This window comes from Galeopterus variegatus, unplaced genomic scaffold, assembly GCF_000696425.1.
Source record: "Galeopterus variegatus unplaced genomic scaffold, G_variegatus-3.0.2 Scaffold2917, whole genome shotgun sequence".
In the NCBI taxonomy this organism is placed as follows: Eukaryota; Metazoa; Chordata; class Mammalia; order Dermoptera; family Cynocephalidae; genus Galeopterus; species Galeopterus variegatus.
In genome coordinates this window covers 175,690-194,112 of record NW_007729028.1, presented here as the reverse complement: position 1 = coordinate 194,112, position 18,423 = coordinate 175,690, and the positions used below count along the sequence as shown (strand labels likewise).

The following is an 18,423-nucleotide window of genomic DNA, read 5'->3' as shown; positions in this document are numbered from 1 at the left end:
GTGCCCCTTCCCCCCAGTGCGCGGGGGAGCGGAGAGCCGGGCCTAGGAGCCGCTGGGTTTCGCGCAGGACAGAAGCGACTGGCGTAGGCCTGAGTGCGGGGCATGACGGGACGGTGGGCGGCTCCTCCAAACGACCATAGAGATGCGGAAATCCCCCTCGGGGAAATCTAGCAGGACGTCAGAAGCCTGGGGTGTGGGCAAGGCACAGGAGTGCGGCGACTGTGCCGCCTCTGGTGGAACCAAGCAGAGAGGTGCTTCCAATCTTGGCCTGTCCTTCAAGTTAGAGGCGTGAGAGCTGTGTTCGTCCGCCGCGTGGGCTGATTTAAATTCGGGAGTCCTAGGCGAGTTGCAGCCCAAGAAGGAGTTCTGGGCTACGGGGGTCTGTGCAGCTGGGCCTGCAGTTTGACTAAAGAGGAGCTGTGCCCATTAGGCTTGCGCTCCCTGAAGACTTCCCTTTTTTTGTTCAGCCTCATGCCGCAGGGAGAGGAACCTGTTCTCGGCCCCTGGCCTTAAGGTCTAGTTGAGCTCCTAGAAAGGCAGGATTTTCAACTGCCCCTACAAAGGTCCACCAGCTCTTCGGGTGTTTGAGTACTCGGGGGAACTGGAGAACGAAATTTTGGCGAGGCAATCAGGAAAGGAAGTGTTCAGTCTCATAGGTTGCTGAAGAGCTATCTGATCATCCTGCCACCTTAATTTCCCTCTCTTCCCAAGCATGTGAGAAACACGCCTGTTAGAGGAAGCCTATTCTCAGAGCTTGGGACACACCCAGTGCAGATAGAGGTTCTTTCTAATAGTTAAGTTAGGGGAAGAGAGTTTGGGGTTAGATGATCTTCCCCAGATTTGAGAGTTCCCACCAGTATTTTAGGTGGTTCAACTCTCAGGAGGTCTGGGGGCTGTGGGTAGCCCTAAGTCAACTCAGGATGGTCTGCTATGACTGGCTGTCACCTAAGATGCTAGGCAGGAGCAGTTCCTGATCATCCTACCTGAGGAGGTCAAGACCAAGGTGTGAAAGCAATGCCTGGAGAGTGGAGCTGAAGCTGTATCTGTTGTGAGGACACTGTGAAAGATCTGATGGGATCAGAAGAGTGGGTGAGAAGGATGTCAAGTTTTTTAGGTGGGAGTGGTTAGGATTTGGAGGCTCACAGATACTTTGCCTTTTTGGTACTGTCAACCAAAATCAAGGCTGTCCAGGTAGAAGTAACTTCATAAGGTTTATTGGGAGCCAAATAAGAAGATCAAGCCAGGAAGCACCATTAGACACAGAGTAAGAGCAGTGCTCCAAAGTTTTTTTTTTTACAAATAACGGAGGCTTTATAGACAGAAAGGGATGAAGAAAGCAGAAACAAAGAACAAAAGTAAAAGAAAGTGAGCCGAAATGCCAGGTACCGTTCAAGCTTTATTAAAGGAAGAAAATCTGCCGGGCTGTGCTCAAAGTGGCAGGTAGCCCGGCGCTGCCCTGAAAATGGGGACAGCACCAGATGTGGGGGTAGTAGAGCTTATATAGTGCACCAAGGGCTGGCTGATACCATCAAGGAGGGCCATTATGCTAATGTGGATCAGGGTGGAAAAGGGGTTTCTGTTTAAGTCAGGAGGCTTCTCATAAAGGGAAGGGGGGAGGGGAGGAGGTGGCAGTGCCATTTTGTACTTGGGTTTGTCTAAAGTGGTGCTGGTTGTGTTGCAGATCTATTAAAAAGTGGATTGGTCAAAGTTACTTTCCTTATAGGGTGGGGACAGGGAGACAGAACAATAGGAAAATGCCTGTTTAGTTAACATCAGGTTACTCCAGGCTGTCTTTTTTGGGTAAGGATTAAAGCAGAGAGAACTTCATTATCATACCCATTGAAGATTAAAACTGCCTTGTTTAGAAATGGACTTTTTTCTTTCTCCTGACTTCTAGGAGGGCCATGCCACAGCCTAAGTGATGTGGAACTTAGCAGGGGTGACTCCATTTCGACATTTAGTCTTGTCTTTTGGGGCCTAGTGCAGGAACTTAGTCCAAAACAATGGCCTTGATAATTTTTATGTAACAGTACCCACCTTGAAGAATAGCAAGCATTTTGCTCCCCAAAAACATCCATGGAGGCTTTCAACAAATGATATGTATGCTTGCCTGTTTCAGGGAATTATCTACTTTCCTTCAGTGATTTTTGATCTTGCATTTCTGAATTGCTTTGCTTTTGATTCTTCCCACTTTATTCCTTTTCTCTAGACCAATTAAATTTAACAGAATTTATTTGAGCAAAGAACAATTCATGAATCGGGTAACACTCAGAACCAGAAGAGGTTCAGAGAGCTCTTCCCAGCAGTGTGAGCAGCTAGTTTTTATAGGAGGCAAAGTAAAGAAATCACTTGATTGGTTACATCTATGTGTCTGCCTTATTTGGCTATCCTATAATGAGGCTTTGTCTTATTTGGGTATGGTCTGATCAGTTGGCTGCCAGTTATTGGCTGAAGCTCAGCTGTTTTTGATTGGATGAAACTTGGCTGTTTGCTATTAAAAATATACTAAGTTAGGTTGCAGTTTGCTGTATAGGAACTTGAAGTAAGACAGCGTCAGGTTAATGGGCTCCTGCTTATTTAATTTAGCACATTTTTCATTCCTGTCATTTCCCAATATCAAATACTGCCTTTCCCATAACTTTCTCAGTAAGTAGTTACTGAATGTATGACTGGATTATTTGAAAAGGGGGTTCCAGAGATCTCTTTTGGGATTGTTGACAACAGTTCCACAGAATATCTATTTTTAAAATGTTTAAATTATGCAACTAATAAGTGCATTTTTAAAAAATTAGAATACTTTTGAGAAGGAATCTGAGTCTTAAATATGGACTAAGCAGGGAGGAGTGCTCTTATCAGTTACTGATGTTTATCATGAGTGTTTGTGGTGCGAGTGTGTGTCTGTCTGTCTGCCCATATATTGGGCGGGAAGTCTCTGCATTCCTCTGAATTATTTACCTCCTCACAATAATCATTTAAATCTTTTATGTCTTTTGTCCTGACATGCTCCTGAGATGACTTTCCTTCTTTACTGAGAAAAATTAAGACTTCCTAATTCACAATTCTCTCCTAATTCACAAAATGTCTGTACATCTGTTTATCAGCCAAGGTTCAATCAGAGAAACAGATCACTATGATTTTAAGTTTGTAAGGCAAGCAATTGAAAAGGGAAGGTTAACAAAGTAGGGGGGCTGACCAGTTAGCTCAGTTGGTTAGAGCATGGTGTTGACAGCACCAAGGTCAAGGGTTCAGATCCCCATACTGGCCAGACACCAAAACAAAACAAAACAAAAACATAAAGTAGGAAAGAGCAAGAATGAACTGGAACCTACACCAGGAGCTTGTCATCTTTCACCATGTCCAACTTTGAAGATGTGTGTATCCCTGCTAAAAGAAGTGACACCCTTTGCTACAGGGCTAAACATACACTTGGCTCAGGAATCAAAGAAGGGGAAGGATCAACAAAGGAAAGACTGCTTCCCCAGGCCAACAAGTTCGTAAGTGACAAACTGCATGAGTTACAATAGCACCTAGTGCCCCTGCACAGCCCTTTTGAGTGTAAAACTGGTGGGCTGCTTCATTTTGTCCTCCAAAACCTACAAAAACTTGTCCTTTTTGGCCAACTCTAACCAAAACCAAACAGGAAAGGAAATTTTAGGAAATATACTTCGATTTAGCAAAGTCAACACATTATGTTGACTATTCACCAACCACTATTCACCCCTCATCAACTTGGCACCCATACAGACTTCTTGAAAACATACCTGCTGTTGAGATAAACCCACACCCTACACAGAGGTTATCCCTAGAGGAATCTGAAACCTGTAGTGCTTAGGGTAACCATGGCAACAACAAACTTTAGACCTAGCCCTACTCCTGACTAGATTGACACAACCTCACCACCATTATGCACAAAAGGTCTAGGAGAAGTAAATGCACACTGATCTCCAAGCATAAAAATATTTACTTCAATATCTGTCTATACAACATATCCAGCTTTTAACAAAAAAAGAAAAAAAGAACGTTCAAAAAGGCAAGAAAAAAAACAGTCTGAAAAGGCAAAGCATTCATTAAAACCAGACTCATAAAACGTACATATTAGAACTATCAGACAGAAAATTTTCAGTAACTATAATTAATATGGTGAAGGCCCTAAAGGGAAAGGTAAACAACATGTGAGCTCAGATAGGTAAGTTTAGAAAATAGATGAAAACTGTAAGAAAGAATAAAATGGAAATTATAGAAATAAAAACAGTAATAGGAATGAGGAATGCCTTCATTGGGCCCATTAGTAGACTCAATATAGTTGAGGAAAGAATTAATAAACTTAAAGGTAGGAGTTGCTGTAGATTGGATGGTCACCCAACTTCACTGAGGCTTAATCCTCATTGTTTAATGGGGGAGGGTGGGAAATCCTATTAAAAGTGGGGCCTTGAAGTGGTGGTTAAATTGTAGGACCATGCCCAGTGAATGGATTAATAATAATGGTCATGGGCGTGGTTCTGAGGGCTTTAAAAGAAGAGCACATGAGAAGTTAGTCTCTGCTCTGCCATTTTCTGCTATGTGAGACCCCTGGGTCACTGTCACCTCTATAAAGGCCCTCACCAAATGTGTTCCCTGGACTTTGGACTTCCCAGGCTCTGAAACTGTAAGCAATACATTTCATTTTCTTTATAAAATACCCAGTTCTGCATATTTTCTTATAAGCAACAGAAATGGACCAATGCAAAAAATTTGTACCAGAGAAGTGGGGTGTTACTTATACTTGAAAATGTGAAAGCAGCTTTGGAACTGAATGTTGAGGAGAGGCTGGAAGAACTTGGAGGAATAGGCTAGAAAAAGCCTAGATGCTGGTGAAAGTGTAGAAGACAAGAAAACCAGGGAAAGTTTGAAATGTTTTAGAGATACTTTAAATGGTAGTGAACAGAATGCTTATGGAAATATGGACTGTGAAGACCATTCCAAGGAGGTTTCAGATAGTAATAAGAAGGAGGTTTTTTTGGGAAATGGGGGAAAAAATCATCCTTGCTATGAACTGTCAAGGAACTTGGCTGCATTCTGCTCATGCCTAAAAATTTTATGGAATGTGGAACTTCAAGGCGCTGACCCAGAGTATTTGGTGGAAGAAATTTCTTTTTTTTTTCCTTTTTGTCTTTTTTCGTGACCGGCAACGGATCGCAACCCTCAGTGTCGCGCCCGTACTGGACCGGGACCGGCAACGGGATCGCAACCCTCGGTGTTGCACCCGCACCTCGCTCAGCCAGTGAGTGGCCGGTCTGTATGTGGGATCCGAACCCTCAGTGGGAGCGCCGCTGCGCTCCCAAGTGGTGCACTGTAGCAGTGCGCCAGCAGGCCGGCCCTGGTGGAAGAAATTTCTAAGCAGCAAAGCATTAAGGAAGCTGCATGGCTACTTGCAACAGCCTATGCTGAGTTATGGCAGAAAAGGCATGAATTAAACCAGAATTTATAATGCAAAAGAAAGAAGAGGGCAAAAAACTGGAAAATTTTCTGTCTGGCCATGAAAGCAAGGGTATAGCCCAGGGACCCTTTGCTGAGGAGATTAGTACAGAAGAAAGGGATTATCAAGAGAAGGGGGAAAAGACATTGAAGGCATTTCAGAAATCTTGGAGGCTGCATCTTCTGTCACAGGCCCGAAGGCCTAGGGAGACAGAATAGCCTTGCAGAACAGGCCCAAGTTGCCTTCCATGAGCTCACTGCCCAGGGTCACCTTGGGAAGCCACTCCCCACACCAGCACCCCAGCTCCATCACTGCTCCAGCCTTAGCTAAATTGGCCCCACGTGTGGCTGCACCTGCCACTTTGGAAAATACAAGCCGGAAGCCTTGGCAGCATCCAAGTGGTGTTAGGTCTGCAGGCTCACAGAATGCCAGAGCTCTGAAGGCTTGGAAGCCTCCACCACAGTTTCAAAGGATGTATGGAAAAGCCTGGGGGTCCAGGAAGAGATCTGTCACAGGGGAAGAGTCACCACAGACAACCTTCTCTGGAGCAATGCTGAGCAGAAATGTGGGATCAGAGTTGCAGCAGAGAAATCAGTATTATATCTAGTGGAGCCATGAGAGTGGGACCACTGTGGGGACCCAGAATTGTGGAGCTGCCAGCATGCAACCCCAGCCTAGGAGAACTTAAGTATGACCTGAGACCAGGAAAACCATAGGAGCAGAGCTGCCCGAGGACTTGGGGATCTGACCCCACACCAGCATGCAGTGGACATTGAACATGAAGTCAAGGTACATGATTCGCTGATAGAAATGGACTAAATCTAAGACTTTGGGGATGAAATAAATGTATTTGTGTATGAAAAGGACAAGAGTTTTGGAGGGTCAGTGGCAGAATGCTGTAGACTGTATCCCCCTCCCCCGCATTACCTAATAGCAGAATGGAGATAAAAGAGCAAAGAGTCAGTAAACTTTAAGATATATCAATAGAAACCCAACCTGAACAACAGAGAAAAAACTATTTTAAAGAAGAAAACAGGACCTCGGTGACCTGTGAGACAATATACAAAAGTGTTTAACATTTGTGTCATTAGCTTCCAAGAAGGAAAGGATAGTGTGCAAGAAAAATATTTGAATAAATAATGACTGAAAACTTCTCAAATTTGGCAAACAGCAGAAACCTACAGGATCAACAAACTTGAGCTCCAAACCAAATAAACCCAAAGAAGTCTACACTCAGATCAAAATCAAACTGCTGAAAATTTGAACAAAATTTTGAAAGTAGCCAGAGGAAAATGATGCTTTTCTTTTTTAAAATAAGTGAACAATGATTCAGACAACTGTAGATTTCTCATCAGAATTCATAGAGGCCAGGGTGGCCGGTGAGCTCAGTTGTTTAGAGTGCAGTGTTATAACACCAAGGTCAAGGGTTCAGATCCTGGTACAGGCCAGCTGCCAAAAAAAAAAAAGAAAAAAAGAATTCATGGAGGCCAGAAGGAACTGGCACAACATTTTTAAAGTGCTAAAACAAAACTATTAACCCAGAATTTTATATCCAGCAAAAATATCCTTTAGGAATGAAGGTGAGCTAGATAGATTTCAGATGAAGCAAACTAAGAAATATTGTCACCAGCAGACCTACTCTAAGATAATTGCTAAAGGTTCTTCAGACAGAGATATATGATACCAAAGGAAACAGAATATCATAAATGAAGGAATAGTAATAGAAAAAGTAAACATCTGGATACATATACTAGACTCTTCTATTGATATGTTTAAAATATGGTTTATGGTTGAAAGTAAAAATTATACTATTGCCTGATAGGTTTTTAATGTATGTAGATATATTACATAAGACAACAAAAATGTAAAAGCGAACTTATATGGTGGTAAAGATTGAATCTTTTAATATTTCACTTGCAATGTTAAAATATTGATTCTATGGAGACTGTAAAAAGGTAATTATGTCTATTATAATACCTAGGGCAACAACTAATAATACAAAGATATAGTGAAAGACACAATACATAAGATACTAAAAAATGTTTGAATAATCTAAAAAAGGGCATGATAGGAGAAAGAGAAAGCAGAGAAACAGATGGAGTAGAAAGAAAATAAGCAATAAAATGGTAAACCTAAATCCAAACATGTGAATAGTTATATTAAATGAAATTGTCCAAAATACCATTAGCAGACAGAGATTATCTGAATGGATTTTTAAAAAGATCCAACTAACATGCTGTCTATAGGAGATTCACATCAAATATAAAGATATAGGTTTGTTTAAAATACAGGATGGAAAATATATGCCATGTAAGCCTAATTTAAATAAATCTATGGAAAAGAAAGAGTAGCTATATTTATATCACACCAAGTAGATGTCAGAGCAAAGAAAATTACTGGGAAAAAAAGGACTTTTCATAATGACAAAGGGTCGATTTACCAAGAAGACATAACAATCTCAAATGTGTATATGTTTAACAGCAGAAGGTCATAAGACATGAGAAAAAAAATGACAGACCCAAAAGGAGAAATAGAAAAATCTACAATTATAATTAGATACTTCCAACACTCCTGTTTCAGTAACCAATAGAACAGGTGGAGAGAAAATTAGCAAGGATACAGAAAAACTAAACAACATCATTGACCAATGGATCTAACTGAATTTATAGAATATTCTACCCAACAGCAACAGAATTTACATTCTTTTCAATACAAATGGAAAATTCCTCAAGATAAAGCACATCTGGAATCATAAAACGAAACTTATAAGTTTTTAAATAATAGAAATCATGCAAAGTATGTTCTCTGACCATAATGGGATTAAACCAGATATTAATAATACATAATAGAAAAATCTCCCAATACCAGGATATTAAAAAGCAAAAGACTACATAAGTCCTGGGTCAAACAGAAAGTCTCAAGGGAAATAAGGAAGTATTTTCAACAACAAAAATGAAGATACAGGCTATCAAAATGTATGTAATTTTGCTGAAGCACTGCTTAGAGGGAAAATATATTGCCTTAAATGCTTGTATTAGAAAAAGAGAAAGGTCTCAAATCAATAATTAAGCTTTCTTCACCTCAGGAACTGGCAACACTGAAAAGGAGTCAATATTAATTTTCTGATCTTCACTACTCTCTTCACAAGAGATTCCATTTCACTCTGGAATGGTAACTTGAGGAATGTAGGATTACATGTAGATATTAAAGTAACCAGTTAATATAACTGAAAGTCATGCTGGTATATCATTGTTTTTCAGGGGAGCCTAAAATATGGACCGAAACAAAGGAGATATACAGAAATCTGCAATTAAGATGACAGGAATAATTACTATAAAAATGGAATAGTAATTATAGTTATTATTATAAAACTAAATGAATAATACTAAATGAATGTTATGCTAGTAAATGTAAATATTGTAACCCACCTTTAACACTATTTAAAATAAACTTTTTCTTTTAGAATAGTTTTACAGAAAAGTTTCAAAGACAGTACAGAATTTCCGTACATCCCACACCCAGTTTCCTCTCTTGTTAATGCTTACATTAGTATGATACACTTTTCATAACTAATGAACCAATATTAATACATTTTATTAATAACAAAAGTCCACACTTCATTGGCTTTTCCTTAGTGTCTACCTAATGTTCTTTTTTTCTATTCCAGAACCTAATCCAGGAAACCACACTACATTTAGTTGTCATGTTTCTCTGGGCTCCTCTAGACTGTGACATTTTCTTGGACTCCTTGTTTTTCCTTTTCTTTTTATTTCTTATCATGGCATTTGAGTCATAAGACTCCTTGCTTCTGATGACCTTGTCAATTTTGAGGAGTATTAATCAGAAATTTTTGTAGAATGTCCCTCAATTGGGATCTGATGTTGTTCTCATGATTAGACTGGGGTTATAGATTTTTTTGAGATGAAGACCACCATTCTTGCCACATCATATCATGGGTACATGCTATCAATATTACTCAGCACTGTTAATATTAACCTTGATCACCTGGCTGAGGTAGTGTTTGACAGGTTTCTCCCCTGAAAAGTTACTCTTTTCCCCCTTCCCCATTTTACTTTTTAGCAGGAAGTCACTGTGTGCCACCCACACCTAAAGAGGGAGGAGTTATGTTTCCCCTCTTTGAGGGAGAAGTATCCACATTCTTCTGCAATTTACTTATTTATTTATTTATGTCAGTATGAACTCATGGATACTTATTTTATACTTTGGATTATAATCCAATACGACATTATTTATCTTATTGCTCAAATTATTCCAGCTTTGGCCCTTGAGATCTCTTCCAGTTGGCTCCTGTGTTTCTTCTGTCTCAGCCCTAAAGTGTTACACTTCCCCCTGTGTAATGGAGACATCAAAAAGAATTACTTGGTTACTCAAAGCACTATGAATGCATTGAGAAGCCTGGAATAACTATACTTCAGTAATTTCCCCATTAGGAGGAGAAAGCTGAATGTGACAGCCCTGATTCAGAGTTAGCTTCTCCCTTTTATTGTAAAAACAAGGAAGTTTCACAAGAAAATTCAGTTGATTTAATCATTACAAAGAGCACAAGGACATGGGCAGAGTTATGGCTAAGTATAGTTTTAACAATGGAAACTAGTAACATCAGTGAAATAAACAAAGTGACATTCCATAATGCAATTTGTAAAAGGTTAAGTGGATCCACCAACAAAAGCTTGTTCTTAGCAAACACTTTCTTTTCCTACAGCAATTTCCTCAGTATATTTACTCAACAATCAAGTAACTTTCTTAACATATCAATCAGTAGGTTGACCTGTACCAAGGACATCTGCCCTTTGAGCCAGCAATTTTGCCATGTTACAATTCTTTATCTACAACAGGGACTTTAGCCTGGGGAAAGTTTCCTGTCTTTTGCAAGCTTAACATTTCTATGTGTAATTTTAAAAAGTTAGGTCCTGTGAAATACATTTGTTATATTAATGTTAGTACTCTCTACACTAAAGTCAACTTTTTTTTTCAGCTGGATGGTATAGGGATCTGAACCCTTGACCTTGGTGTTATAACACTGCACTCTAACCAACTGAGTTAACCAGCCAGCCCCTAATGTCAACCATTTTTCCAAGCAGTCCTGGTTCCTTTTATTGGTGAATTGGAGTAGAAACCAAGTTCTGGGCACTGGGCTTGCTTATCACTATGGGTGTGTCATTGCTTCTAGGTTCTCTCAACTGAAAGAGCAAAGAAATATGTGTGTGTTTACTAACCTCTATGGATAAACATATCTAAAAGTATTTCTATATGTGTCCGTCTGTAAACTAAAAATAAATTCATACTGAGGTCGCCAACTCTAATCCAGTGTCATGTGGATTATTCTAGCCGCCTCCTCCTCCTTGTTTATAGCCTCCCACTCCAACAGTGAAAAATCTGGTTCTCACCATCCACCATCCGTTTACTTAATTATTCAGTTCCATGTGCGTGTATGGTGGTTTAAGAATTGTTAACCCATGCCCCTGGGGGAAATAACTTTACCAGCTGGAGTACAGTGCTCTTCTTAGTTCCTTTTGCCTTTAGTCTTACAGTCTCCACTCACTTACAAAGTTATTTGGTCAGGACATTTCCTTCACCTCCTTCAATGGGGTTATTTAATACACTTGTAATACAGTTAGATTATTTTGTCAGCCTACATTCCAGCCTGGATCACCCAACCACCTAAATGATTCTTTTATATTTATACATTGAGGTTTATTCTTTATGCTGTAAAGTTATATAAATTTTGTATGGTGTCATGTAGCCATTATTACAGCATCATATAGAATAGTTTCGCCACCCTGAAACATTGCCTGCGCTTCATCCCTTCAATCTCCCTTCTCAACCTCCTGGCAACCACTGTTTACTGACTCTGTAGTTTTGTATTTTCCAGAATTTCATATAAATGAAGTCATACAGTACACAATCTTTTAGACTGGCTTCTTGCACTTAGCTGTATGCATTTAAGATTCATCCATATTTTTGCATAGCTTAAAAGTGCATTCCTTTTTTATTACTGGATGCTATTCCATGGGTAACTGTAACACAGCTTGTTTATCCATTCATCTATTAAGGGACATGTTGGTTGCTTCCAGTTTGGGGCAATTATAAATAAAGCTGTTATAAACACTCAGGTACAGGTTTTTGTGTGGCTCTAGTTTTCTAATCAGTTAAGTAAATACCTAGGAACACAATTGCTGGGTGTATTTATCAGGGTTCTCCAGAGGAACAGAACCAATAGGATAGAAAGGTAATAGAGACAGAAATATATGAGAGGGGATTTATTAGGGGAGTTGGCTCACGTTATTGCAGAGGCTGAGACATCCTGCAATATGCCATCTGCAAGCTGAAGAAGCAGGTAATCCAGTAGCGTGGTCTGTCCAAGTCTGAAGGCCTGAGAACCTGGCAGGCCACTGGTGCAAGTCCCAGAGTTCAAAGACTGGAGAATCTTGAGTTCTGATGTCCAAGGGCAGGAGAAGATGGGTGTCCCAGAAAAGAGAGACAGAGAACTCATCTTTCCTCTGCCTTTTTGTTCCATCTGGGCCCTCAGCCAGTTGGCTGGTGCCCACCCACATTGCATGAGGGTGGATCTTCCTCACTCAGTCCACTGGTTCAAATGCCAATCTCTTCTGGAAACCCCCTCACAAACGTACCCAGAAATAATGCTTTACCAGTTATCTGGGTATCCCTTAATTCAGTTGAGTAACACCTAAAATTAACCATCACATTGGGACATACATTAAGTTATGTAAGAAACTGCCAAATTGTCTTCCAAAGTGGCTGCACCATTTTGCACTCCTGCCCACAATGAAGGAAAGTTCCTTTGTTCTGCAACCTCAACAGCAATTGATACTGTCAATTTTTAGATTTTAGCCATTTTAATAGTAGTTTAGTGGTATCTATTGTTTAATTTTCATTTCTCTGATGACGAATGATGTTGAACATCTTTTCATATGCTTATTCACCATCTGTATAACTTCTTTGGTGATGTGAGATATCAGTTCAAATATTTTGCCTATTTATTAATTGGATTATTTGTTATCTCATTGTTGAGTTTAAAGGGTTTTTTTTTTTTTGTATATTTTAGATATAAGTTCCTTATCATGTGTGTGATTTGAAAATATTTCATCCCAGGCTGTGACTTGTTTTTTTATTCTCTAACAGTGTCTATCACAGACCCAAAGTTCTTAATTTTAATAAAATACAGCATGTCAATTTTTTCTTTCATGGAGCATGCTTTTGATACTGTATCTAAAAACTCATTACCAAACCAAGTCATATAGATTTTAATCACGATTTTTTTCTAGAAGCTTTATAGTTATACCCACTTTTTACAAGTCTTTCAAATTGGATCAGAACGTAAGCTCCACTGATGTATTGTCTATGGAATCCTAAATGATTTCTCATTGAGTTCTTTCAAGCTGTCTAGGAAGAAATCATTTCTGGGCCAGTCTGGAGCATTATAAGAAAAGGAACACTCATTAACACTTTTATTGCAGTTTCATGATTGTTTACCTTTGAAATGCAAGAGAATCTGTTTGAAATAATAAGAGAATTTAATAAGATTGCTAGATATAAGATCAAAATGAAAAATCAACAGTATTCTTATATTCCAGGATTAATTAAAAATATAAAAAAGATCCTATGATCAGTAGCCTAACTGACCACCTAAGGAAACAAAAAGAAGAGCAAACCATACCCAAAGCAAGCCGAAGGAAGGAAATAATAAATATTAGAGTGGAGATAAGTGAAACAGAAAATAGAAAAGTAATAGAGAAAATTAATAAAACCAAAATTTGTTTCTTCAAAAATATCAACAAATCTAGTAAAACTTTAGCTACACTGACCAAGAAGAGACTCAGTTTACTAAAATCAGGAATGAAAGTGGAGGAAATTTTAATAAATAACTTAAGGGGAAAAAATCAAGAAAATTTCATTTACAATAAGATCAAAAAGAGTAAAATAGGAATAAATTTAATCAAGGAAGTGTATGACTTGTACAGCAAGAACTACTAAACATTGTTGAAAGGATTTAAAGAAGACCTAAATAAATGAAAAGATATCATGTGTTTATGGACTGGAAGACCTAATATTAGGATGGAAATACCCCCGATACTGACCTACATAGTCAATGCAATCTCTATCAAAATTCCATTGCCTTTTTTGCAGACATGGAAAACCTGGCCCTAAAATTTATATGCAATTTCAAAGAACATTGAATAGCCAAAGCAATCTTGAAAAAGAATGAAGTAGGAGGATGTGCGTTTCCTGCTTTTGAAACTTTGTATAAAGATACAGTAATCAAAACAGTATGGTACTGACATAATGATAAACATATAGATCAATGGAACAGAACTGAGAGTACAAAACATCTTTCTTTATCTATAGTCAATTGATTTTCAACCAGGATGCCAAAACTAGTCAGTGAGGGAAGAACAGTCTTTTCTCTTTTTTTTTTCCTTTTTGTCTTTTTTACTGACTGGTAATGGGATCGCAACCCTCAGTGTCGCGCCCATACCGGGGACCGGCAACGGGATCGCAACCCTCGGTGCTGCGCCCGCACCACGCTCAGCCAGTGAGCGGGAACCGGTCTCCACATGGGATCCGAACCCTCAGCCGGAGCGCCACTGCGCTCCCAGGCGGCTCACTCTCCCGTGTGCCACCGGGCCAGCCCGAGAACAGTCTTTTCAAGAAATGGTGCTGGGGGCCAACCCCATGGCGCACTCGGGAGAGTGTGGCGCTGGGAGCGCAGTGACATTCCTGCCGCGGGTTCGGATCCTATATAGGGATGGCCGGTGCGCTCACTGGCTGAGCGTGGTGTGGGTGACACCACACCAAGGGTTGCAATCCCTTTACTGGTCACGAAAAAGACAAAACAAAAAAGAAATGGTGCTGGGACAACTGGATATCCACATGCAAAAGAATGATGTTTCACCCTTATATCACACCATACACAAAAATTAAATCAAAACTGATCAGAGACCTAAATGTAAAAACTAAAATTTGAAAACTGTTAGATGGAAACAGGTGTAAATCTTCTTGGCTCTGGATTAGGCGATGGCTTCTTAAATATGACATCAAAACCACAAGCAACAAAAGAAAAAAATGATAAATTGGACTTCATCAAAATTAAAAACTTCTGGCACCAAAAAACACTGGCAAGAAAGTAAAAGACAACCCACAGAATGAGAGAAGATATGTGGAAATCATTTATCTGATAAGTATCTAATATCCAGAATATATTAAAAGTTCTTATTATGCAACAATAAAAATAGAAATAGCCCAATTTGAAAATGGGCAAGGGATTTGAACAGACATTTCTCCAAAGAAGATTACAAATGGTCAATAAACACACGGAAAGATGCTCAACATCATTAATCATTAGGAAAGTGTAAGTCAAAACCACAAGGAGAAACCACCTCATGCCCACTAGGATGGCTGAAATTTAAAAAAACAAAAAACGAGAAAAAAAAAAACATATAATAACAACTGTTGGCAAGGATGTGGCTAAATTGGAAACCTCACACACTGATGGTAATGTAAAAATAGTGCAGCTGCTGTGGGAATCAGTTTGGCAGTTCCACAAGAAGTTAAATATAAAGTTACCACGTGCTGCAACAATTTCACACCTAGGTATTTACCCGAGAACTGAAAACATATGTTCACACCAAAACTGGTACACAAATGTTTATAGCAGCAGTATTCATTATAGCCAAAAATAGAAACAACCCAAATGTCCAGCAACTGAAGAATGGATAAACAAAATGTGGTATATCCTAATGATGGAATAATATTCAACAATAAAAAGTAATGAAGTACTGATACATGGTACAACATGAACGAACCCCAAAAACATTATGCTAAGTGAAAGAAGCCAGACACAAAAGACCACATATTGTATGGTTCCACTTACATGAAAAGCCCAGAGTAGGAAAATCTATAGAGACAGAAAGTAGATGAGTGGTTGCTTATATTTGGGGAACAATAAGAGGTTGGGGAGGTTGGGGATAATGGCTAAGGGGTGTGGGTTTGTTGCTATTTTGGTTTTTTTTTTAATTGATAAAAGAGTTCTAATGTTGGTTGTGTTGATGGACACACAACTTTGTAAATATATTAAAAGCCACTTAATTGTATACTTTAAGTGGATGAATTATATGGTGTATAAATTATATTTCAATAAACTGTTTCCAAAGGGGAAGTATACGGAGGAATTCTGAACGATGGAGTGCGCTTTTCTCCCTGGTCGCCTTGGCTGGGCTCTGGAAACAGTAGATAATGGATTCTTATGAAACACTTGCATAGCAGGGAGGAAAATTATTATTTTCCTGGTTGTTGCCAAAGTGTCCCTTGGGGGACCAAATGTCTTTCCTTGGAAATGAGCCTTCCTACCTTACTTGAGGATAACTTGGGATTCAGAAAAAGAAAAGAAAACCAGGTAACAGCTCTTAGTTTAGACTTTGTGGGCTAGGAAGAACCGAGGAGAGAGAGGGAGTTCTACAAAAAAGTAGGAGGATAGAACACACTCCAACAGAGATGACTCAAGAAGACTCAAGAAGAGAAGCGTGATACTCAGATTTAAATTATCTGCTGAGTCACACTGTGATGGAAACCTCCCTTGGTCCAACCAGCAGTAAAACTCTACTGCCTTTTCTGTGTGGTATTGAGGGTTATGAGTTTAAAAAGTAGGGATTTGGTCCCACCTGTGATTCGCTGCTGTGCTGGAGACAATAAAACAACTGCAGTGCACCAAGTAGAGAATGAGGACTGAGCAGAAATCAGAGCTACCAGTGGTCAAGGAAACATAAACCCTGAATTCACAGTAATCTTCCCAAAGTATGTGGCCGGCTGTTTGAATAAATATAAATCTCCTCTAGCTATTAAGGAACATTGAGTTCTATTTGCTTGGAAGGCCAAAGTTTCTGGCTATGACATATGCTGCAAGGCTGAGGGTCATTCATAGGTTACAAGACTTTAACGTGGGAGAGGGAGAGGGGCAGAGAATGTGGAATAACAGAAAAGAGATAAGTGGAGGCACCAAGAGAGGAAAGAGCATTGTCTTCCGCAACAGGAATGCCAGCAGTAGGAATTGATACTTATTGAGTAGGGCAGCTAAGAGCAAAGCTATGGAGGCTTCTGCTGGCTCACTCTTGAACCAAGACCATGAAAATTGTGATGCTGACACCAAAGTATTCTTGTGACAAGGCACAATCAGGAATTCTTTGAGGAAATGCTTTAGACAGCATGGACCACCAAAGCCCTTCGAGATCCTTCAACAGCTTCTAATCTGTCATGGATATGAATCTACACTCAATGGAAGTTGGAAGAAGATCCAATCATAGGATTTCCTTCAGGCAAGCCAGGTGTCTTCATAACTCTGCAAAGAAGAGAATCAAGCAGAAGCTGAGATTTTTCCTAAGTGGGAAGAGACCTAAATGGATATTCACAGGATACAACGGACTAGCACTCTCATCCTGGCTCACTGGAAGGAATCACCAAATTGATGGGGATGGGTGTTGGGAGATGCACTGGGAACACATCTGCCTAGAACCTGGTTATCTACTCTGTAACATGTGGAAGTTGTACTTCTCAGATGAATGAGGGACCTGCCCTAGGAGGAGGTCATCAGGACAGAGACATCAGTGGCAGAATGAGAGAGGGTCATTAATGTCCTCACCTGCTTCTCGAAACTGCTCTTTTGTTTCCACCACTGAGAAGTTATCAGTCGGTTCTTTGTGTCTTCTGGTGCTCTCTGAAGTTGGGAAGTAGTTAGAAGGGGAAGATTTGTGCTTCTGGGTTCTCCGCCATCTCCCAAAACCCAGAAGCACAAGCTCTAAAAGAGTAAACAGGAGACAAAACCCACTGACCCCAAACATGGTCTTCAGGAAGATGTTCTTCTCAGAGGGGCGGGACAGATTACAGGTTATACTACCAAGGCAAGGCTCTCGACGACAGGCAAAGGAGCCAGGCATCTGGAACCCATACAGATGGTACTGCCCTCCCAGGGCTGCCCCCTCGAGGACCAGTCGGGTCCCCAGCTGTGTTGCATAAGCCCAGAGCAGCCTGGGACTTCCAGCCCCTGAAGCATCTCTCCTGCTGTCCCCTTCATAGAATGGGGTCTCCTCCTCCTTCTTCACCTCTCCCGATTCTTCCCAACGCCAGATCACATGATACAAGATGAAACCCACATAGAGCACACTGGGTACGGCCACCAATATGACCTGGAAGGCCCAGAAGCGCAGTGGGGAGAGGGGGTGGAAGGCGTCGTAGCAGGCGGCCTTGCAGCCGGGCTGCTGGGTGTGACACACAAATTCACTCTGCTCATCGCTGTAGATCCCAGGCCCACTTGCAGCCAGCAGCAGGAGGCGGAATCCCAGGAGGACAGGAAGCAGGAGGCGGCCCACAGGGGTGGAGTGCCTGCTCTCCTCAGCCAACAGCTGCCTCAGGAACCTGCCGCACATCCTATTATAGAGCACGGGACAGTCATCAGTATGGGTGTGTTGCTCATTGTCCTTTAGAGGGAGCTCCAGGCCACCTCTCGCTCCTAATCTAAAGATCAGTAAGGCAATCCTATTTGCTCATCTCTGAGGATCTGCTGATCAAACACCAAGACTCTGATTGCACCTATTTACTAGTTAATGGAATAATCTATGTAAAATAATAGTAGCCAGTGTGTGGAGGTTTGGTGATCTCTTTTCTGCCTCCCCCTTCTGACTGCTGGCGTGGAGAGGAACTCTCAATGTCAGGGAGGACCAGGGTGCGTCTTTTTCTTTCACTCCCTCCCTGTTTCCCTTTCTCACAGAGACCAAGACGGGTTTTTGATAACTCCCCTTTTGAAAACTCTTGCTTCCCCGGGTGATGCTGCCAGGTCTGTTGCTACCCATATGCCAGCATCGCCTTAACCACATCAGTGCTGGCGCTGGGAGGGAACGTGCTTTCTCCTGCTGTCTGCTTCTCTCTGCTTCTCTCTG

General features: G+C 40.6%; 1 protein-coding gene across 1 annotated transcript; it reads right to left on the bottom strand.

Moving 5' to 3' along the window:
• Positions 1–42: 42 nt before the first annotated feature.
• On the bottom strand, positions 43–17,913 carry GJC3 (gap junction protein, gamma 3, 30.2kDa). The gene is made up of 2 exons (XM_008583456.1): positions 17,130–17,913; positions 43–395 (listed from the first exon to the last, which is right to left on the bottom strand). The coding sequence occupies exons 1-2, from the start codon at positions 17,911–17,913 to the stop codon at positions 43–45; spliced, it is 1,137 nt and encodes a 378-aa protein (XP_008581678.1).
• Positions 17,914–18,423: the final 510 nt, after the last annotated feature.